This window comes from Sporisorium graminicola, chromosome SGRAM_19, assembly GCF_005498985.1.
Source record: "Sporisorium graminicola strain CBS 10092 chromosome SGRAM_19, whole genome shotgun sequence".
Taxonomy (NCBI): domain Eukaryota; kingdom Fungi; phylum Basidiomycota; class Ustilaginomycetes; order Ustilaginales; family Ustilaginaceae; genus Sporisorium; species Sporisorium graminicola.
Genome location: NC_043728.1, coordinates 63,827 through 86,615, shown reverse-complemented (window position 1 = coordinate 86,615; position 22,789 = coordinate 63,827). Strand labels below are relative to the sequence as shown.

The window sequence follows — 22,789 nt, the reverse complement described above, 5'->3', positions numbered from 1 at the left end:
CAGCTTTTCAGCACGGCGACGCACTTGCGTTCGATGTCGAGCTTAGTCAATTCCTTCATGGGCTGTACATAGTGCGACAAGAAACTAGCCGTTCCTTCGCCCTTTCTTGGAAGTAGTATCTCACAAATTTGCCGCAAGAAGTGCAATCAGACCAAGTTGATATTCGATTTCAAAGGGGGTGGTTGCTCGGCTGCGTTGCGAATGCGACTGTTGACGGTGAAGGCCCTGAGGTCGGTCGAAGCTGGGACTGGGTATGCTTTCAGATGGAGTTCAATACGATAGCCTCTCCGTCCTGATGCATCTTTGGCTTGATTTGATTCTCGAAACGATCAGATACGACCGTTGCATGAATGACACCGTGGAGGCTCGAAAATTTTGAGTCTTGATTGACGCTGTATTGAGAGATCTGGCTGTTTCAGACACACAATCTGCTATTCCGCTTAGCCGGTCTACACGGGGGCTTGGGTAGATGCTTCGCTAGCGACCACATTGGAAAAGGTCAAGAATCGCTCACCACAAGCGTTGTGAGGCCGAGAGAGGTGTTGCGATGGAAGATTGATTCGATAATTAGACCAGCTGAAAAAAGCTACATATACGTACATGTTACGTGTGTCCCGACTGCGCTATATTCAGTGAGGTTGTAACTTCGCTCTATTGCTCTGGGTTACCATCAAGACAAGTGACGTCGTAACGACGTCATATATCAAGAAGAGAATCACTGCGAACAGGAGCGGACACAAACAATGTATTTGACGAAATCCAGATCATTACGCAATGTACACCTCTAAAACTATCAATACGGATGAGAGGTCCTGGCAAGTACTCCTTCTCGTCACCTACAATACTACTGGCAGTGACCGGAGGGATCGTCGCCATTGCCAAAGCGGACACCTGCTTGCCAACGCGCTACAGTCAAAGCTGGTCCGCCCGAGCTCTCAAAGCAATCTAGTAAGAAAAAAATAGCAGTGTGATGAAAGAGAGGCAAGGTAAGTGGTCAGACATTCAGCACGACTCGCGAACAACTAGACAGCGTCATGACAACTTACCATCGAAGATACGTCGATAGAGGTGTTCTTCCTTGGTTCGAGCAGTCATGTATTGAAGCTTCCGACGACTAGCTTCCCATTCCGCGTCGCTTACCGAGTTCTCAGCGTACAGCTTTAGCTGGTGAGCCCAACTGAGACCAACTCCGTCACTAAATTGCTCCTTTCGGCGCCAGAGGACACTCTGAGGTAGAGTGCGGTGTTCCGTGGGTGTGTTTTGATTGATTTCTGGTTCGAAAGCCGCACGAAGAGCGTACTTTTCCAGACGCCGCAGTCCGGTATATTCTTCCGGACCTTCAGCTGTGATCCAGCCCTTGGGTTTTTTAAGCTGCTTTGGATCGACCAGATCGGCATTTCGAAGGAACATCTTGTAGCCTGCATCGATGCGGAAAGCCTCTTCCATGAGGTCCTTGTCGACAAAAGGAGCGCGAGTCTCGATTGAAAAAGTCATGGGCACCTTGTTGATCCGGATAGTATCGCTGAGATGGACGTGCAAAATCAAAGAAACGATTTCGTCGTGAAACTCGGCCGCGGTAGACGCATCACACAGATATTTGTATCCTGATGAAACGGTGTGATAAGGAAGAGCACAATGAGAGTAGTCATTTTGGTAAGTCATAGGATTTGGCCAGTCAGAAGACACCTTCTTTACTTACCTCCAAAGATTTCGTCCGATCCTTCTCCACCCAGGACCACCTTGTATCCGTCTTGATGGATGCGCTGAGAGAGGAGCAAGAGGGGGACGCTGCTCCTCACGGTACTGACGTCAAAAGTTTCAATGTGACGTATACATTTTTTCAGCGCGGTAATGCCCTCTTCAAAAGTGAACAAGACCTCGACGTGAGAGGTACCCAGGTGCTGAGACACCTTCCTCGCCGCAACAATGTCATCCGAGGTCACACCGTGCTTGTCGATCATCCCCACAGAGTATGTTCGCAACCGTCCAGTGCTCTCGACAAGATTCTCTAGCGAGACCGGACGGAGGTATGCACTAGGAACGTGAGAAGGAGCCTCTCGCTTCTGCTTGAGCTCGTCCATGTATTCCGTAGCAGCCAAGCACACCAGACTACTATCTAGACCGCCTGAAAGCAGGAATGCGACAGGCACGTCACTCATCAGCCTTTTACGAACCGACAAGGCGAGAGCTTCTCGCAGTCGCTTGAGATCGAGATATTCTGAGCCTACTGAGGTTTTCTGTCCAGGATACCAGGAGGGAACGAAGTAACGGGTGATGTACGGCTCACCGGGCCAATCTTTGGCATCAGAACCTCGTGGCTCTTTTGCGCCGGACAGACCGTCGAGCAATTGCTCTGCGGTAGGCGCAGAGGCCAAGTCCAGGTCATCGGTGCTAAAGCGGTGACCGGGAGGGAAAGTTGCGATGTAGGAAGCCTTGACTTGCTGTTGCGCTGTATCAAGCTTTGGAATGGAACAGACTGCTTTCAGTTCGCTGCCAAACATCATGAAGCGCTCTCCACGCGGGTTTTGCTGGTGATCGCACATCTGAGCGACCGAAAAGTAGAGACTGGTAACACCGACCGGATCTCGGGCCGCAAACAAGCGAGGCTTTTCCAGCCTACAGCCCTTCTGATCAGGATTGCGATAATCGAGGATCAACAAAGCGAAGAAGCCATCGAGCCTGTCCAAGAATGAGTCACCCCAGTGAAGGTAGGCATGCAGCAACGTTTCGCAGTCATTTTCACTCTGAAAAATCGTTCCAGCTTCCGACTTGAGCACTTGACGAAGATGACGATGATTATAGATCTCGGCATTGGCTACCAAGAAGACGGTGTTCTCCTTATTGCGAAAAGGCTGCTGACCACCAGCTGGATCGACAATAGACAATCGGCAGTGGTACAACCCGGATCCACCTTGAATTTCTATACCAGCGTGGTCAGGTCCTCGATGGAACAATTCAGCCGCTTGGAGACGTAGCACGGCCTCTGCAAGATCTTGAGGAGCATTGAAGATACCAGAGATGCCACACATTCTGTCGTGTCGATAATGACAAAGCCTTGGTTGATCTGCGTCGACGTCGTGAGGAGGTTTGAGACAATTGAACAGGGTAGGGATACGTGGTCCTGAAGGTGAGATATGGGACACGCCTTTCGACTTCTGAATCATGAAAGCATTCGAAATAAGCGTAATGTTGTATCGTTTCTCTTTGCATCATCTCAGTTCATTCGGTATGCGAACCAAAAGTACGTAGCCAAGTTTTCACCATCGCTGTCATTTAGTGCTATCGTCGTTTGCTGTTAGTGCACTTTGAAGAGTTTACTTTACTGAAGAAAAGCGATCAAAAATAGAGAACCAAAAACCGAAGTGCAAATTAAGTAGTGACAAGATCTAAGGCAAAAGAACAAACTACTGCAATCTCAAAAAGCTCGAGAACCCAAAAAGGATTCAGCGTAGATGCAGGAAAACAGAATACCGAATGTAGTGCAGTCATTTTGCTGTCTCATTGAAGGTCGCAGAAATAGTAGGTTTGATGCAGTTCGCGTGCTTGCGAACGCTACAAGAGTGGATGGGCAGTCATTCGCGAGCATGACCGATGCAAGTCCTTGCAAGAGTCAGTCTACCTGTGATCACGGGCAAGACGTTTCTGTTGAGAAGATCAACAGCATATTCTAGACGAGGAAAGTGAAGCTTAGCTCGAAGATGGTCGATCGAAAGATGCGGATCATCGCAGAGATCGATCGCTGTTTGTATGACTTGCTGTCCACGTTGATGCTTTTCCTTCGAGTTTGTGAAGAACAGAGAGCTGGTAGCAAGACGGATGCATAAGACCTCTGGTGCTTCCCCCATCTCCTCACCTGCCACGGTTGCAAGTCCAAACTGTTGCATGAGCCAGAACGAGAGCTGAGAGCTGGTGCTGACGCTGTACCGCTCTTTCAAGATGGAAGAGAACTTGGAGAAGTTCGGATACAGGTAGAAAGCACCCTGTGGAGCAGGCACATCGATCTTAAAGGCGTGCAGGCACTCCCACATGCGATACGTCGAGAATCCATGCAGCAGACCGACCGCCTTTTGATATTGCGAGAAAGTCGGACCTGGCATATCGAAAGGCGGTTGAGTACACCCTCGCCGCTCTAGATTGATGCGAGTGAAGATGGTTTCAGCTGCGGCACAGGATGGTGCACTGGCGCTTGACCAGATTTCCGACCCATAGGCGGCTAGTTGAGAAGTGATATGTCCACCGAAGTCAGTGTCTGGCATGATCGCATATCCCAGCCGCCATCCTCCTACCGAAAAAAGCTTCGACATGCCCGAAACGATGATGGTGCCTTGAGGATAGAAGAGTGCCGGTGAGACATGAACGAGATCTTGAGCAACGTCAGGCTGGACCACCTTTGGGAACAAGATGCCAGCGTAGATTTCGTCTGACAAGATGATCAAATTCTCCTGCTTGGCAAAGTGACACACATCCCGCAAAGTTTGAGGGGAAAGTATCGTTCCAGTTGGGCTGTTGGGGTAGTTGAGCAAAAGAATTTTCGGATCGGCTCCTTGATCCTTTGCTGCTGCAAAAGTTGCTTTGATGCTGTCAACTTTCGTCGGCAAGATGATTCAATGGAAGTCAGTGCCAAGATACCGTCCAACCACTTAGACTAGCCGGCGAAACCTACCTGTCAAAGATCGACTCGCAACGCCGTTGGTCGATCTATCCTTCAATGTTGGTATGTAGAATGCCTTTTTGCGTCCAAGCAGAGCTTGTATCGCATAAGGGGGCCAGCTGGGACACGACAGAAGCAGATCTCCTGGAAGCAGAGTCAGCAAGGCGAACAATGCAGCTTTGGATCCAGGCGTCACCACTGCCTTATCAGCTGACAACTGCGGCTTTTGAAGCTTGAGATCACTCGCTAAGCATCTCGAAACGGCCTCTTGGCGCCATGCCATTTCAAGATTGTGCTCTTCAAAGCTCGTGATCGCACTTCGTAGCTCTTCTGACCCTGTGATAGGAGGGTAATGCGTATCTTTGACGTGGCCTGAATAAGCTGAAAATACCCAAGAAGCTATGGGAAGATCACTTTCGCCAAAGCCGAGATGAGCCACTTCGATTCCTGCCGCTGCTGCATCTTTGGCCATCTGATTGACCCGGAGGGTCACTGATGGTCGCAAATGCATGGTTGTCGCCGTGCCTGTTCGTGTTCGTTGCGTTTAATAGTGAGTGGTCGACGTTGCTTCTTTGGCGAATTGAATCTACTTCTACCAGGTAGTCAGCGCCTTCCTCTTATTACTACTCACACTCAACCCTGTCGGTCTCATCCGGCCGGCAAAGCACATGCCGCCGAACGTGAACTGTGCTGGAATTATATTGATAGACGCAGTAGTGAAGTCTTCAAGATTGCTAGACTCGAATACACGGAAAGCGAGTCTGGTGGTCACGAAACCTAAGTTGCACCAAACCTCCCTAAGTTTAGTGGTTTTCTTGTAGCTCTGGTTGCAAAAGACAGGTGACCTCCCTATCGGCGCGTCAGAGCGAGGGTGAGCTCGAAGGGGCGATTGACTCGGCTGATCTGCGATAAGCGTTAAGTACATCCTCGTCCACATTTCAGCTGCCAAAGACCTTACCAAGCGACTTACTGCGAAGCAACCGACTTTGTTCGTTTCATCGACCAGCGATGATGTAACATGGCGAGATAGGTACGCGAAAGCATGGCGTCAATTTACTAGTGATTTGTTCAAACCTGTACTTGCCGGTTCGAGTCATTCGAGGTTTTCAACTGGAGAAGAGGGTATAGAAGCAATGAGTGATTGGGAAGAACATTTGTTCAAGGCTACTGACCTCTCAGAAATTCAAACTTATCGCATACCGCCACGGTGACAAGAGGCCTCGGAGATGGTAGAGGTCACACTCTCATTCGTTTGGTAAATAGCATGAGCTGCGCACGAATTCCATGTCTTTGTGTGTGCAGTCCCTGCACCTCAAAGCAGAAGGTTACGGACAGGAGTTTGATTAAGTGATGGAACCACTGCACGTACAAGACGTTCACCAGGACATTTCTCTCGCCCAAACTCATTCGCTGCACGGTCAGCACACCCGCTTTAGGGAGTACCTTTTCGCTTTCTTTATGGGTCCATTCCCGAAGAAGATTTGCGTTATCGCGGAGAGGAGATCGGCTCTTGATGTTCCCCGCTTCGCCACCTCGCCATTTTGACATACAATGCGACTGTCGATACTGTCTGACAGTGCGAACATCGATAGGATGCAGCCAACGAGAAGAGGTTTCCCCGCGATGGGATTTCGCACTTGCGAATCATCTCGGCTAATATTGAAGGGTTATGGTCTAGGTCGGGCTTTATATGTGGGTACCGCACAGTATGCTAGGATCAGCATACTTTCCAATCCGCTATGTGTCATCATTCTCTTGTACACTGTTGCGGTGGCGCGTCGAGAAAAGTATCAATTTCGGGGGAATTCAGCAGGAAGGAAATCCAAGGTTACTTGACTCTAAGTACCCTTAATCTGAGCCAGGTACGAATAGACTTGCCTTTTTTATCCGCTACTGCAACAATTTTAAGGTTATGACCAAAAAGTGATTCTAGGAACAACCGTGAGAAATCAACAGATTTTCGGTTTTAGTAATTAAATTTCGTTTAAACGAACCGCCGCTCAGGCGGCAATATTGCTTTCTATGCACGGAACTCACTCGTCCGAGTTGATTCCATTTTTCGAAGAACAAGAGAAGATTCATCCGATGTTTTTTCTCGGAAAGGGTACTTGACATGCAGCGGTGAATACCGTATTGGCGAAAAAAAAGCTGTCGGTGATTCTTCTTATTTTTTTTTGACAACGGTCATCCGTGCGAACATTCTCACGCTCCGCAGTTGCGTCTCGGAATGGATATTGTGGCGTGCATTAGTGCTTGTTCATGCTTAACGATGGCTTGGCGAGTCGCCAAACGACCTCGTAACGCATTGGCAGCAATCCTGTACGACCAAGTCGACCTTGTTTGGCAATAGTATGCAGGCAAAAGCAATGCCAACCTTACGTACAGCAACATGCCGAGTCAACGCGCGGTTCCGTCGACAGGACGCGCAAGCTTGCGCACCTTGTCTCATCACATTGGTCGTCTGCTGCCAATCAGGTCCTGCTATGATGATCTACACTTAGAACGAGTGAACATGTACCAAGTACGATCCTGGGTAAGGCAGTTGACCAGTGTCAAAAGCTAGTCCCTTGCTCGGACTTCTCCGACCACGTGCCGGCGCTCTTGGCAACCGCCAAGTAGTGCACCTTCACGCCGCGAAAGTGGTAGGCCCGCCACTGCTTTGAACGTATTGTAATGTGCTGTACTGTATGGAGTTTTCAAGCGCACAGACTTAGTGCTGCTTTTGACGACCACCATGTCTTGCTGCTACTTTACGAGCCTCCTGAACAAGAAGGAGTCAGAATCAATTCCGAAGCAAGGAGTGTGTCTGATCGACAAAAGAGGCAGTCCTAGCTCAAAGCCGCATCGATTGTCTACTTGACGGTCATTGTCAGACCACACCATACGTTTTCAAGGCTTCTTCGTCCCGCCGATCACTAACACTTCTACAATCATGGCCCTCAACAGTCGCCTCACCAGCGAGTTTGAACGCGCGATCGGCATACTACGCCAAGCCAGCGAGCTTTCAATATTTCTCGATAGGCTCACTTCCACTGGCCTTTCTAATGCCCATATCCATCATCCAAGAACCGAGAACACCGAAGGCACTCAAGGCAATGCATCCTCCTCAACGGACAACCGACGCATCGCCACTACTGCTGATACCACTTTGTTCGGCATTTCCGCAAGTACGACCTTAACGACAAGGGCTCACGAGTCAAATTCCGTGCCCATGACCTCTTGCCAGGGCTGCCAATCGATGCTGGGACACCTTCATTTGCGCGCGGATTCCGAACAAGGTTTGCATCGCCAGCAGCAGGACCATCTGGAAGCAAGTGGGTCTGCTTCAGCATCTTCGCACTCTCATGGTCCTCATTCCGAGTCGTCGCGAAGCTTTGATGCGCTTCCGGCAATGCTCGATTTCAATTCCATGTCGAATCCTCACGTTTCACCTTCTACCGAGCCGGCCATGTCCAACCTTGCTCTGTCTGATATCAGCCTTTGCCATTCTGCAGAGGCTACTTCTTACTTTGCTGCCCAGATCGACGATTCTGGGTACGTTCAGGATGCCCTGCAACGCAAGAATGATAGTCAGGGGGATATGATGGGGAGAATGGGTGACATGCTCGCTCCGAGTTCCGACAACCTGTCAAACAGCGCAACGTGGTCTGTACCTGAACCAACCTACGATTTGCCAAACATTCACGAAATTGATCGACAGGGTCCCTTCGATCTTGGCACAACTCAATCTACCATGCCTTTGAACCCGACACAAGTGCAACCAGTCGACTCGCACTCTCCTATGCTTACGCCAATGTCACCACCCAGCTTTAAAGCCATGGCTACGTGCAACGGAAAAGAACCTGCCCCACCGCTTGCAAATTTGGCTTCGTCAACTTCAGCAGTCGCAGATACAAGAGCTCCTTCCTTCAGCGTAGACACTTCATCTTCTCAGTCGAAACTCACAGATATGCAGTCGAAATGTGTGTTGGCCACTTCGACCGAGCGACAGAGTTTGCCGCGGAACAAGCAAAACAAGCGCAAGCGGCGAGCTTCTCACGAAGTATGCAGGAAATATAGATGCGACTTTTCCGGCTGTGAAAAGGCGTACGGAGAACTCCAACATCTCAACACACACATCGTACAGATGTCGCATGGACTAAAGCGAAAGAAAAAAGGTAAGAGGCTTCTTCTTGTTGTCGTACCTTACTTGGACTAGATTAACTGACAAAGATTGTCCTTCCTCGCTCCCTTCCATCTCTCGCGACCGAAGACTTCTGCAACCCGTCTCGCTCCTCGCAAACCAGCCAGGGCCAGCTCTTCGGAGCGACGATTGTGCAAGCGCTACGAGATCTTTGGAGCTTCGGAGAGTCAGAATTGGATGAAGCCATTTCCTCCGACATGACCTTGAATCAGTTGCGACAAGCTCTCCTCGCCCGTCCATCTGGCTCATCATTTGATGCCTGCACTCGTCGATCATCGAGGTTGACGTTTCCTCCTTCTCAGGACATATTCCAGCGGTCCTCATCTAACAGACGATTTGAAGCTCGGCGTGATAGCAGCAGTGCGCAAAGATCAACAAATCGGGGAAACAGGTCTCGCCACCCGACTGTCCGAACTACGAAGGTGCAACGGATGGACAAACATTCAAGCCAGGATTGTATTGACAACAATGATGCGAGAGATCATGATGGTCGCACTGATAACGTCGAGGATAATGAAGACGAGCTAAGTGACGAGACCATTGAAGAGCATCACGATCCTCGTTGGGACAGCGGCACAGAGGCAGATGACAACGAGGAAGGCGCAGTTGACGAGGATTGAGAGCAGAGTGTTTGCTCGCCGAGACAGTTGGGATTTGGACAACATGTATGATACTGAAGATATGCTGATTCTTGCAGAGAAAGCAACGCCTTATGCCGCTCATTTTCAGATTGCAGCTAACTGCCGTGCTCCTCTGCTTTCAACTCTTGCAGCAATGAGCAATCTTGTCGGTAGAACGTCGAAATCCGACTCTATTAGAAGTGCGCTCACTGGATGTGCAATTCTCGCAACCAAGTCTCGAACGAACTCAACCATTTGCATCGGGGAATGTGACTTCATCTCGCCGCAAAACATCCACACGGTGAAAGCAATCGATTGATGCAAAGCTGTTCAGTAGATCCGTCGGCGCTTGGGTGGCACAGCCGGTCTTCTCGCTTGGAAACCCTTGGCGGTCTGCCGAGGCTTTTGTCAGTGTCCTCGTACAAAGATACGTCCCACCTAGACTACCCAGCTAGATACATCACATCAAGAACGACCCCGTGAAGTCTAGAGAATGTTGCATTTGGCACCACCGCTCCTAGAATTTGCACGTGCTACGTAGATCTAACCTGGTGAATGGTAATTTCACTAACACTGACACTAACGCGATACTCACTAAACAAAAATAGAAGATTTGTGTCTACGATTCCTCTCAGTTAGCCCTACAAGGTCAGAACGCCGAATCCGAATGGGCGTGATCTACGCTTATATCGGAAGCTTTCGTCTGGTCCATGTTGGTAAAGACACATCCGTACAAGTCACACCCCGCTTTGTCACCGCGCTGCAACAAACATGTCGCATCTCACTGGATTCTACCGTGTCGCCACTTCAAATCATTACCTTGCTTTTGATGATCAAAGCGAGGTATATGTCAAGCAAACCAAGCCCTCGACTAGGATGCGACCTAATAAGGAGTTCTGGCTGAGCATTGACGATGGTCAGCTTGGCAAATATGGTAACCCCAAACAGGTGAGTTTTCGTCTCAGACTGCTTGACCGAAGCTGCGGGACTCTGACACTCGCTTTGGTGAATCGGTTCTCTGATCAAACTACAAGCTCAAGGCAACGATTCAAGGAAAGCAGTACCGTCTCTGGGTCGAACCTCGAGGACCCTCCAAAGTGAGTTCTCTTCAGTACAATTGTTTTGGATCTCTCCATTCGCGCAGCATCGAACGAGCTCTCATTGACGTTGGCATTACTTTTTTTTAAAGTACGGAATCATCCCAACCAACAACGCAGGAGACTATTCCAACCAATTCCTTTCGATCGATTCAAAGGGAATCTTGTCCATCTCGGACGATTGGCTCGCTGATGAAGAGTTTATGGTCGAGACCGATTGAATCTTCGGGAAGTCTCGAGGTATCTCTGAACCTCTACCAGCTTGTCAAATTCTCTAGAACTCGAATCGTGTCACGTCCTTGGTCATCAGATCATGCTCGTCTGTACTTCTCGCCTGAAGTCCGTACTAATGAACAGGAGATCGTTTTGCCTGAGCAACGCGTCTGATCGCATGGGAGGTTGGTCCCGTTTGTTTGAGCCAAGACAAAGACGTTTTCTTTCGCTCATAGTCGATGCTTCTTAGCACACGGTTGCCATTGAAGATCAAGGACAGAACTTTCGCATTAGTGTGAGTCAAGCACACCGTCGACGACCGAATCCGTCACTCTCTGACCGAACAGCTTCTGTTAAGAACTACAGTTGACTTCTCCGCTACTATTGAGACGACATAGCAGCCATCGATTTGCTCTGAGCTCCAATCCCTACAGCAGATGCTGCAATGCCAGCCCTGTCACGGCCGGCAAACGAAGTCGCAAACCTCTGTCCACTTGAACCAAGTTCAGCCGAAGTGGATCGTAGCTCGTTGTACTCCTGCTCGAAGAACCACCGTGCCTCACCAAATGCAGGCTTGAGCTCGTCAAACCAGCTTGCTTTTGGGTCGAAGCGAGCAAAGATGGTCTCACGGCACCAGTCTGGATTTCGACCTTGCAAGAAGCGAAGGACAAACACCTTTTCATGACCCGGGCGGGTAGCGCCGGCACCTGGCGTAGGCGATGGCAGCTCGCAGATACCAACCACTTGGATCTTGCCAGGAGATGCAGACATCGAAGGGCCGTTAGCCGTCCTGGCCGTTCCAGCTACGCTCGAAGCTAACGTCATGAATACCAAATTGAAGTGGGTGCAATTGTCAGTCTCGGTCGAAAATGGGTAGTCAGAAGAGGATCGAGTATGCTTACAAGCTTGTTTGTAGATGTCGAAAGCCTTCTCCAAAGGAACTTCGAAGAAGTGTTTTGCTCCAGTGTCTCTCTCCACAAACATGTAGTACGGAATCAAGCCTAGCTGCGTCTGAGTTCGCCACATCTTTGACCAGACTGCGGGATCATCGTTGATACCACGAATCAAAGGTGCCTGGCAACGAATTTGAGCACCTGTAGCACGAATACGTCGAATAGCCTCTCGAACGAGAGGAGTCTCCAGCTCGACCGCGTGACTGAAATGCGCCATGATGGACACTTGACGTCCACTCTGTATGACTCTACGGAAGAGATCGAGAGTCGAGGCTGCATCTGCATCGTTTACAAACCGTTCCGGCCAATAGGCGAGCGACTTTGTCCCGATACGAATGGTTGCAATATGGCCAAGACGAGGATCATTCAGAATAGGATCAAGATAGTTTTCCCAATGATGAGTCTTCATCACCATCGGATCTCCTCCGGTGAAGAGCAGATCACTAACATCCGGACTGGCTGCAAGATGGTTTGTGAGCTTCTCAACATCCTTGGATTGGAAACCTTGACCTGAACCAACAGCGGTGAATTGGGCCCAACGAAAACAGTATGTGCAGAAGCTATGACAGAACTGTCCTTCCATAGGGAAGAACAAGACTGTTTCGCGATACTTGTGTTGAACGCCTGCCAAGGTTGCGCCGGTGGCCAAGTCGACAGGAACATTCTCGGTCTTTTGATTGCTTGGATGTGGGTTAAGAGTCTGACGAATTTGTTCGGCCAAACTTCGCAGTACGGGACCGCTAGCTTTGGCTCGCAAGGCTAGCTTGATTCGATCTAACTGCTCTGGCTCGAGCATCTCCGGTTGCGGAAACACCAGACGGAAAATGGGATCGTTGGGTACTTGTTGCCAGTCGATGAGCTGATCGACGACGTAGTTGTTGGCTCGCATGGGGAAGACTTGTGCCGCAGCGGTGTAGTTCTCGGCGTCCAACCAGGGAGCTCTTTCTTCAAGCAAGGGCTTGATGCCTGAAGCTGAGATCATTCGGTACTCAAGGGACGTAGATGGATAGGTGAAGTCCGACGGCTTGGTAGCAAGGCTCGTGGCATCCAGGTTTTGCCATTGCCGAGATGGAACGTCGTGGCTGAACACATGCTGTGCCGTTCGATGGTAACTTTCCCTAACGTATCCTCGCACGGTGGTGGACGTGAACGGCTTGCGAAGTCCACCAGCGAGCACAGAGACTCCTTGTAGACCGCTTGATACGCACTTTGTCTGCTTGGATCGATGGAGAGCCGTTGTCGACCATGCCTGAAGCTGGCGGAGAAACATCTTGAGTCGGACAAGAGTTCCAGTATCGAGCAGACAGGAGATATGGTCGGGCTTGCGTGGAATGGGAAGTAGAGCGACACGAGGACAAGTGTGGTTTTGACAAGATATGTTCTTGTGCGAGCGGAGAAGTGCTGCAACAGGGTTCCAACATTGATGGCTTTCCTGATTTTTCCCAGTCCTGCTCGACCGCAAGTCTCTGCATTCATCGAAGCGCCAGAGACGCGCTCTTCAAAGAATGTCTCACTATCTTTCTCAAATGTCCCCGAACGCGGATGCAGAGCACACACCAGGCACGCATAGAGACTCAAAAGAAGCTTCAACCATGGTGAAACAGCAGAAGTTCCCTTTCAGTAACGTTCCTGATCGAAAGTATAGCTTGAGCACTTTCTGACAGCCCGCCACTTGGTGTCAAGTGCGGCGATGACTTTAGTGAAATTTTAGAGCTTGAAAGTTCTTGGTGGCGGCGGAATACACTGACCAAACCCGATTTCACTACACTGTTGCGTCTGGCTCATCGTTCACTCTAAGAGATTCGCTCTGAGTTCTACATGGTGAGACGCAACTGGCGCATGAGGCCAGACGTCATTGCTTTTGCTCTGCACAGCGCAAGTGAAGGTCGAACATTGCGAGAAAGATTTGTGTTTAAGCTGTAATAAGCCAGACATATACTGTTTGAAGCACGAGTCCGGGATTGCTACCAGCAATATCAGGGTCCGTACTCGAGTTATCCTTCTCGAATGGCAATTCATCGCCTTGCCACCGATACCTCCTACTTCCTGAAAACGCATTACAGACTGCAACGTCGCAATCATGCTTCGCCGACTTCAGTTCGTCCGAAGCACCGCAAATAGTGTTGTCTCATCGAAAGCGCCTTTCAAACACGCTCGTCGCCTATCGGTTTCGGCTTCAAGACCAAACAACATTGCACAAGACAAGACACAGAGTGGCACTTTGCGCCACCGTGATGCCGTCTCAGCAACGACTGCTCAGCCTGTGATGGTTGAATGGGTCGGGTGCTCGGGCAACACAGTAGCAAGACTTCCGCTTCACCAGGGCGAGACACTTTTGGATGCGGCTCGACGCAATCAAATCGAGCTTGAAGGTGAGTCCATCTCTTGCTAAGCATTCATGTCAAGGTAAGACTGCTGAAAATAACTTCTCCCATGACATTTCTGCGCGCGCATCGGCAGGCGCTTGTGACGGCAGCCTAGCTTGCTCAACATGTCACGTCGTGATGGAACAGAGGATCTACGATTCATTGATGCCTCCAAGCGATCAGGAAGAAGACCTTCTGGGGCTGGCTCACGGTCTTGAACTTGCGTAAGTATTCTTTTCGCTGACAACATAAGAGCAGATTTCTGAAGTACTTCGTTGCCATCATTGCTGCCTCTCAGCTCAAGGCTGGGCTGCCAAGTTCGTCTGCACGAGCTCGATCATTCGATCAGGACAAATCAAGTCAAGATACGCCTTAAAAGTACATGACAGTACCGGTACGGTACTCAAAAAGCCCGACAGGCTTCTTGGCTCCTCGAGTGGAAGAGGGAAAATAACATACATACTTGTGTCAGCCCTTGTATAGCCTAGAGCTACGCTGTAATTTTCTCCCGTCAGTGAAAAAAGACACATGACTCTCTCAAAGAAGCTTCGGCTAAGGCACTTTGTATCGACCGAGAGAAAAAGTCGAATGCAATTTTACCGTGAATTTTAGATTATATAAAATACAGTATGCCCCTGTGGACGTGTACACGATTCTACGCCCAATCCGTCACGACCAGAGCAACATTTTATGTATCGTGAAGCTAACAATGGCCGACCCTGCGCCGACGGAACGCTGTCACCGCGTCTCATACAGGTGCGACACTAAATTGGTGGGAAAAAAAGAGAAAAAAACCTCTCCTCTCACAATGGGGAGAGCGGCTATCGCCCTCTGAAGCAATACGGCAGTCAGTTGTGTTTGTGGTACCTCCGTACATGATCCACTTTGACCACGTATGACTGAAACTGCGAGTCTCTGATCGATAGATTGAATGCGGCCTGACCCACCTGCTGTCGCCTAACGCTTCTGAGCAAGCATCGAGCCAATGCAGCTGAATGACCTCGGCTCGAGATAGAATGCATCCTGATGTTTGCGCAGTAATCGCTTCCACGCTTTTACTTTCAAATTTATAGCGCCTCTAAGTTTCTCACAAGGCAAATTGATCTGGTCGGCTGAAGGGTATCCGACGCCGGCAGCAAGCAAGATACATGCTATCGCGTTTGATGGATGCCTATACCCTAGGATACCCCTTCAGCTTCTTTTCCCTCTCTTAAACAAGGTCCGACCGTCGACCTGACCCTTTGTCTCTCCTTCTCACTACATCAAGCATATCATCACCCTACCTTTCCGTGTCGTGGCTTGACGTGTTACGAAGCATGCACCCTGTGCGAGAGGCGCAACTCCCTCCCCCGCTGCACCTTGGCTTCAGCATGCCTACATGCAATGATGGCGACTTTTCGCCTGTCTCAAACTGTCGCTTCTTCGACTTCACTCTGAGATTCTCCAACGTCGTCTTTGTTATCCTTCCCTCCTGCATTGCCATCGTTCTCTTTGCAGCTCGACTCAACCGTCTTCGACGTAAGCCAGATATCAGTGCAGTTTCGCAATCTCACCGGCTCTCGTTAGTTCCTTTTTGCCGTCCTCACGCGGATGCCGTCAGTCTCATGGGCGCTTCTGTATTTCTCATCAACGCTATCCTCAACCTCGTTGTCTTCGTCATCATTGCGGTACCTTCGTCAAGCACGCTGCGCCATGCGCTGGATCAGGCAACTGCTCTTCCTAGCTTCATCCTGCTACTCCTCGCTTCTGGTCTTGCTGTGCCTCTTTCGGTCGCTGAGCGCAGAAAGACGCGAGGAGGTTCTATGCTTTTGCCTCTCTGGCTTCTGGTATTGCTTCTCTTCAATGCCTCTCGTATTCGAACCTTCAACGCAGTACCTGCAGTTCGCAATTCTCCTGTCTTCCCTATCTATCTCGTTTCTTTCGGCTGCTTAGGCGTTCTGCTCACCCTCGAGAATGCCAGCGGTCTTCCCACTGCCCAGCACAACTCCACTCACGAGTCTCGCGCCGGCTTCTTCTCTCGCCTGCTGTTCGTCTGGGTATTCCCTCTCCTCTGGTCCGGCTTTCGTTCTCCGCTGCAGCCCGTCAATCTGCAAGCCCTCAAGCCAGAGTTTTACGGACAATCTCTTGCCCACGAGTTCATCGCTACCTGGACAGGTGTTTCCATTGAGCCGCAACGTCCTTGCTCCATGTCACAGGAACGCGACTTCGACGGCATGAAGAACAGAAGTGACACGAGCGCAGAGCACCCCGAAAGCGAAAGATACCCCCTCGAGAAGCTGCCTTCGTCTTGGCACGATGACGACGGAATGACTCCCGCCTATGGTCACAAGATCTTCCCTCAGAGAGTTGTACAGCGAAGCTTGCTGAGTGCAACACTTCGTGCCTTTCCCCGATCTGCACTGGCTCCTATGCCATGGAAGTTGTTGCTGACTGCATGTCAGCTTGCACAGCCCTTCTTGGTCTCGACTACGCTCGCCTTTGTCCAGTCTTACGCAGATAGCGACGAGGACCAAGCTCACGACACAGCACAACCCGTTGTTTACGGCTGGGGGTTGGTGGGCGCCTACGCCTTTATCTATCTCGGCATGGCCCTTTCAGAGGGTCAATTTTGGCACACCTCGTCGCAACTCATGGCCAAAGTGCGTGGTGCCTATGTGGAAGCCATCTACCGCAAAAGTCTCGATCTCCACGCGCGGGTTGCCCAGACCAGTGGCGGTGGCAAAGCCGCCAATCTGATGAGCGTAGACACCGAACGCATCGTTGATGCTATTGATGTCATTCATGAAATCTGGAGCGGATGCATTACAATCGCTGTTGGCATTTATCTACTGTACGCTCAGCTCGGTCTCGTCTTTCTGGCTTCCATCGTGAGTGTCGTAATCTGCTTCCTCTTGACTCCCTTTACTAGTCGAGGAATGGGCACAAAGCAAGGCAAATGGAGTGCATCCACGGACGAACGAGTCGATCTCACCACTAGCATCATCTCGGACATTAAAGGGGCCAAGCTTTCGGCCTACGAGGATGTTCTCCATGCAAAAGTCTGCAAAGCCCGCGCCAAGGAGCTCTCTGCACGCAGCACGTTGATGAAGCAGGTCACGGGAGTCATCACCTTCACCAACTCTGCTGGCGAAATGATGGGCTTTTTCACCTTTGTCACTCTCATCGTCGTCGACAGACTGTCTGGATCGAACCGATTCGATCTGAATACCGTCTTTACCACCTTGACCATCTTCCAACTCATCCGAAGGCCACTGTTTCAGCTCGGACAGCAATACGCCTCTCTTCTACAGGCGCGGTCCAGCATGGAACGTATCCAAACCTTCCTCACCAGCGAGGTAAAACCCGATGTCCGGTCTGCCATAGGCGAAGTCATGAATGCTGGCTCTGCTGCTCCGACTGGAAGCGATGGCCAAGAACTTCGTCATGCCGCCATTTTCAAAAACGCAAGCTTGGGCTGGGCCGAGGAAACTGTGCTCGCCGACGTCAATATCGAAATCCCTGCTGGCAAGCTGACAATGGTCTGCGGCCAGCTGGGTCAAGGAAAATCAACCTTGCTACTAGCCTTGCTCGGGGAATGCGATCTGCTAGCGGGGGAACAGCAGCTGCCATTGTTGGCGACACGTATTGCCTATGTCAGCCAAGACATATGGCTGCAGGAGAAATGTTCCATTCGCGACAATATTGTCTTTGCCACTGGCGATTATAACGAGGACCTTTACTTGCAAGCACTTCGAGCATGTGCCCTTACAGAAGACATCGAAAGACTGCCCGAAGGCGATGCAACACATGTTGATGCGCTGAGCGGCGGGCAGCGTCAAAGAGTTGCCGTAGCTCGTGCTGTGTATAGCGGTGCCGAAGCATATGTCCTCGACGACATCACTAGCGCTTTGGATGCCGAGACGGCTGCTCATATGTGGCGTGCTCTTATGGGACCTTCCGGTCTTTTGAAGGGCAAAACAACCGTGATGGCCACAAATGCTATCCATCTGCTTCATCATGCCCAGTTGGTCATTCGCATCGATGCAGGCAAAATTGCAGAGGCGGGTAGATATGAAACGCTCTCGCTGAAAGGCAAAGACTCTATGTCTCGCCACAGCCTGGAGTCACAACGGGTTCTTGCCCCCGAGGGCGAGAGTGCCTTGCAGCCAGGCTCGAACGATGATCACGAAGACATCCTCACCGGCTCCGTCGGTCTCAAGACGTACGAAACGTGGCTGAATGCCGCTGGCCGCGGCAAAGTCGTTGTTTTCCTCATTTTTTGCGTCCTCACGACCGGCACCCTCCTAGGCACACCGTACTACCTACAGGCGTGGGCTCAAGCCCAGCAAGAACATCGTTTCCGCGACTGGGTTGCTTGGACAGTAGGCTATCTCCTCCTGCCGCCTGCAGCCGCAGCTTTCCTTGCCACGGGATTTTGGATCTTCTGTGTCAACTGTGCCGAATCGGCAGGGAATCGTCTCCATGATGCCCAACTCAAGGCCGTCTTGTCGGCGCCCATCTCGTTCTTCACCCAGTGGACCACAGGGCAAGTCATCAATCGTTTCTCTCAAGATCTTTTCCACATTGACCAGACGTTTGTCTTTGCGATCATCAATACAGTCGGTGTTCTCATGATGTTGCTCGGTTCCCTGGTCACAATGATCGTCGCGACGCCGTACCTTGCCGTCTTGGTGATGGTGCTGTTTGTCGCTTCCTGGGCGATACAACGCCTCTACCTTCCCTCTAGTCGTCAGCTGCGCAGGCTAGAGATGGCAACCAAAAGCCCGCTGTACTCCGCCTTTGCCGAGACGTCTGTGCCGGCAGGCTTAGCCACGGTGCGCGCACTCCAGCGCGATAAAGCCTTGTTAGAGCGCAACACGGCATTGCTCAATGCCTCTCAGAGGCCCTACTATCATCTCTTCACCGTCCGCAGATGGCTTCAGGTTTGGCTTCTTCTTCTCACCACGATCACAAACATCGCCTTGGTTCTACTGGCGGTCGTGTTACGCCATTCATCGCACGCAGGAGTGCTCGGTGTTGCACTGGTACAGGCAACCTCATTGGGCGCTTCGCTGAATCAATTCATCGTCAACCTTACCGAAGTTGAAATCGCCGGCGTCGCCCTCGAACGTGTCCGCGAATTCTGCCTTGTCGAGCCTGAAGAACGCTCCGCCGCTGGCGAGAAGCTGCCTAACGCTAAACAGGAGGACGAGTTGACGATCGAGGGAAAGGTAAGCTTCAACAAAGTCTCGGTCTCCTACGGCGCAAATCTCAAGCCCGCCCTGCACGAGCTCAGTTTTGAGCTATCGGCAGGGAATCGGCTGGGTATCGTTGGCCGGAGCGGGTCCGGAAAGAGTACTGTGCTTATGGCACTATTTAGGATGATCTCGATGCGAGCCGGCACGATCCTGCTCGATGGAGTTGACATTTCGCAGATACCCATGAAGAAACTCCGGTCTGCTATGACTATCATCCCGCAGACGCCTCTTCTGCTTGCCGCCAGCATCCGCGAGAACCTGGATCCAGACCTAAAGTGCTCGGACGATGAAATTTGGTCGGCGCTCCACGCCTGTCACCTGACCGAGTTTGTGAAGAAACAGCCAAATCAGCTCGAACAGCTCCTGCTGACAGGAGACACATATATCAGTACGGGTCAGAGACAACTCCTGGCGTTGGCACGAGCATTACTGCGGAAGAGAAAGATCCTTGTTCTCGACGAAGCCACGAGCGCAATGGATGTCGAAACGGAAAAGACGGTGCAAGCTGTGCTGGCAACGAAATTTGCCAACTGCACTGTGATTGCGGTCGCTCATCGAATCGCCACCGTCATCGCATTCGATCAGATCATCTGTATGGCCAACGGTCAAGTTGTCGAGTCAGGAGCCCCACACGAGCTCCTCCGAGCCCGGGGCGAGTTCTGGGCTCTGGCTGCCGAGCAGAAGTGCGTGTAGGAGATGAAACCCAACTCGTAGCGTGCCAGATCGGGATCAACAGCGAGGGACACAATGGCAGAAATGTACGACAAGCTGCGCCGGTCAATAGAAAGGCGATGTTGCCACATGGGACCAAAACTACATTGTATCACCGAGTCATAGCATAGAATATGATCGCTCCAACGTCTACCCGCTCTAGCTTTCAATAGCAGACACTACTGCCTGAAGATCTCCTTACCCTGCAAGAATCTTGCAATATCTTGGAGCCGCTTCCCGCTCCTTGTTGGACCTGATTTTGACACATCATTTGTTTGGCTCTGATAGCCATAAAGAAGAGCGACAGGTCTTCGCAGAATGTCACGACTGTGTCGTGAGGAAGGGCAGGTGGTGCTGACGGTCAGACCTTCCATGTCTGAGCAAGCGAAGCGTCCCTTTGTGAGTCAATACTGACATGTACAGAGGTTCATCAGGCTCTCGGTTGGAGCTTCTTCACAGGGTTAAAACGAATCAATTGGCATTGACAGCTTAAGAACGAGGCAATCTAACGGTGCTAATGAGGCCCATGGTCAGCAGAGACAGGAGGGCCGTAAAAACAAAGACGAGCTCGGGAAAATGAAGATGCAGGCCGATTCTGTAGATGTTTGCAGTGAGTATCGGACCTAGCGTGCGCATCACACTGTCACAAGTATACAAGAGCGCTACGAGATCGTCATTCGACGCCGTCGCCGGCAAGAACGCCGTTGCAAGCGCAACAATCGTTGAACTAGCACCTGACGACAGACTGAAAGCGAGCAGTCCCAACGCCATGCCTGCGACACTACGCCAAAGTCCAGCGACCAGCGCAAGGGTCCAGGAGATGACGTCCATAGCTAGCGAGCCAAGCGCAAGAATGCGGTCGCTGTCGGAATCTGGGAGGCTGAGTGGCGTGGCGCGTCTGCGCTTGCGTACCCAGGCTACAATCGGTGGGAAGAGGAACATGAGGAAGAACCAGCTTATGAGACCAACGGAGCCAGATAACAAACTGAGATCTTTGGCCTTGAAGTTGAAACGCGATTGGACGTAGACAGCGTATACGTTGGTGGCAACATGAATTTCACTGGTCATCATGCTGGCGACCAACATCTTGGTGAGATTTGAGCTGGACCAAAGCAAACGAAATGGGCTGCAGGCGCCACGAAGCCCGTTCCAAAAGCTTGCGCCATGTCTCGGAGGATGGAGTCGGTCATCTTGGGATGAAAGAGCGGCGGGAGCTGCTGATGGCTTCAGCGGGAGACGCGGGATGGTCAAGCTGAGCAGGATGGTAGCGGCTGAGACTGTGGCGCCAATGCGAAGAGGGAGTAGATTGATGACGAGGTCTGATCCAGTCTCGAGATCGAGTGACTGAAGTATCAGAGTAGAGAGTAGCATACCTGCTGAGACACTCGCAGTCAACCTAGCCAGCCAAGTCGCCCGCAACTGAATGGGTACCAAGTCCAGAATGATGGTATTCGAGACGATGCTGAGGAGTGTGCCGCAGCCCATCAATCCCGACAAGACAGCGTCGAACAGAAGCATGTGTATGGATAAGGTTGGACTTGGGTGCCAGCCATCACGCGGCCCGTCGCTTTGCGCTTCTAATCGAATTCTTCCCGTAAAGTAAGTTACGAACCATGAATCTAGAGCGTTGAGCATTGCAGCCGCGAGCAAGGACCGTTCTCGACCAAGATGCTTGATGACAAGAGGACAGATCACCAGCGCCGAGATGCACGATGCAAAACTGTTCAGGCTGATGCTATAGGCAAAGACGTTTGAAAATCGTTCGTCTACTTGCGTCAGATGACAATTGTGCCCTGATTGGATTGACGACAAGCTTTCACCGTGGTGTTCAGCGCAGCTAAGAGCGTGCATCAGCTCGATAATCGTGGTCGATCCAACGTAGTCGGCGATAGTGGCCAGACAGTTGATTGCAAACACCACAATCAGCGGTGTGAGGGTAGCAACGCTCTCCCCGGGTTGAGCCACGTCAGCGTCGTCTGACTCCTGATGCGATGGCCTCTGCGAAAGCAGAGCTTCATTTTCTCCATGATTCGTACGTTGGAGCATTGGAAAACGCAGTGGCAACGTTGTTGGCTCAAGATGAACAAGGTGTGGAGTGCTGGAAATGACTTTGCTCTGTGAATGTTATCTCGCCAAGACTGGGCTCGGTGGATGGTTTCGAATACAGGCTGAAAAAAATAATGGCGAAAGGCTTGCAAGGCGGGCGACGTACTGCTTGAATCGTACTCCACGCTCTCATAGCACATGTTAATTTCCCGGGCCGCGTCGACCAGAATTCTTCTGACGTGTGCTTTGCCGAACTGTTTCAACTGAAAGTTGGGTTTTGATTCCCCTGTCGCATAAGCGGCAAGTGAGAACAGACTAGTGCAGCTTAGTGTGAAAATGCCCCTTCATTTCTCGGCCGCGTAGCGCCTTCTTCGCCCCATTTTCTAAAATTGCAATTACATTAAAGAAGGAAAAAAAGAAGAAGAAGAAGCACACTTGGCCGGAGAACGTGGGGGTGTTTATTTACAGCGCGTCCGTTTCATACAGCAAATTCTTCACACGACTCGAATTCTGTGACGGTCTCCTCATACTGTATGTTTAATACCAGTTTCGATTCAAGGCTTTCTTCAAACTACTTTTGCTTGTCTGAGAACCTACTACGTACTGTTCTGGTAGGGGGCTTTCACCGGCACGTCGTCAAAGAAGAGACTTTCCTAGCATTCTGTTTCTGCCGATCGAATAGAGGACAATGATACTGCACTCCAAGAAGGCG

At 50.9% G+C, this 22,789-nt stretch overlaps 5 protein-coding genes across 5 annotated transcripts; 3 read left to right on the top strand and 2 right to left on the bottom strand.

Annotated features, from left to right (window-relative positions):
- Positions 1-844: 844 nt before the first annotated feature.
- Positions 845-3,029, bottom strand: EX895_002998 (uncharacterized protein; the record flags this gene model as incomplete). Its single annotated transcript, XM_029883596.1, has 3 exons — positions 845-945; positions 1,047-1,604; positions 1,700-3,029. The coding sequence occupies 3 exons, from the start codon at positions 3,027-3,029 to the stop codon at positions 845-847; spliced, it is 1,989 nt and encodes a 662-aa protein (XP_029739887.1).
- A 7,196-nt stretch (positions 3,030-10,225) lies between these two features.
- Positions 10,226-10,772, top strand: EX895_002997 (uncharacterized protein; the record flags this gene model as incomplete). Its single annotated transcript, XM_029883595.1, has 3 exons — positions 10,226-10,402; positions 10,489-10,551; positions 10,644-10,772. 3 exons carry the CDS (start codon positions 10,226-10,228, stop codon positions 10,770-10,772), a joined length of 369 nt encoding a protein of 122 aa, XP_029739886.1.
- Positions 10,773-11,145: 373 nt separating this feature from the next.
- Positions 11,146-12,699, bottom strand: EX895_002996 (uncharacterized protein; the record flags this gene model as incomplete). Its single annotated transcript, XM_029883594.1, has 2 exons — positions 11,146-11,579; positions 11,667-12,699. 2 exons carry the CDS (start codon positions 12,697-12,699, stop codon positions 11,146-11,148), a joined length of 1,467 nt encoding a protein of 488 aa, XP_029739885.1.
- A 1,098-nt stretch (positions 12,700-13,797) lies between these two features.
- EX895_002995 (uncharacterized protein) lies at positions 13,798-14,469 on the top strand (the record flags this gene model as incomplete). Its single annotated transcript, XM_029883593.1, has 3 exons — positions 13,798-14,089; positions 14,178-14,307; positions 14,382-14,469. The coding sequence occupies 3 exons, from the start codon at positions 13,798-13,800 to the stop codon at positions 14,467-14,469; spliced, it is 510 nt and encodes a 169-aa protein (XP_029739884.1).
- A 1,218-nt stretch (positions 14,470-15,687) lies between these two features.
- On the top strand, positions 15,688-20,013 carry EX895_002994 (uncharacterized protein; the record flags this gene model as incomplete). Its single annotated transcript, XM_029883592.1, has 1 exon — positions 15,688-20,013. One exon carries the CDS (start codon positions 15,688-15,690, stop codon positions 20,011-20,013), a length of 4,326 nt encoding a protein of 1,441 aa, XP_029739883.1.
- Positions 20,014-22,789: the final 2,776 nt, after the last annotated feature.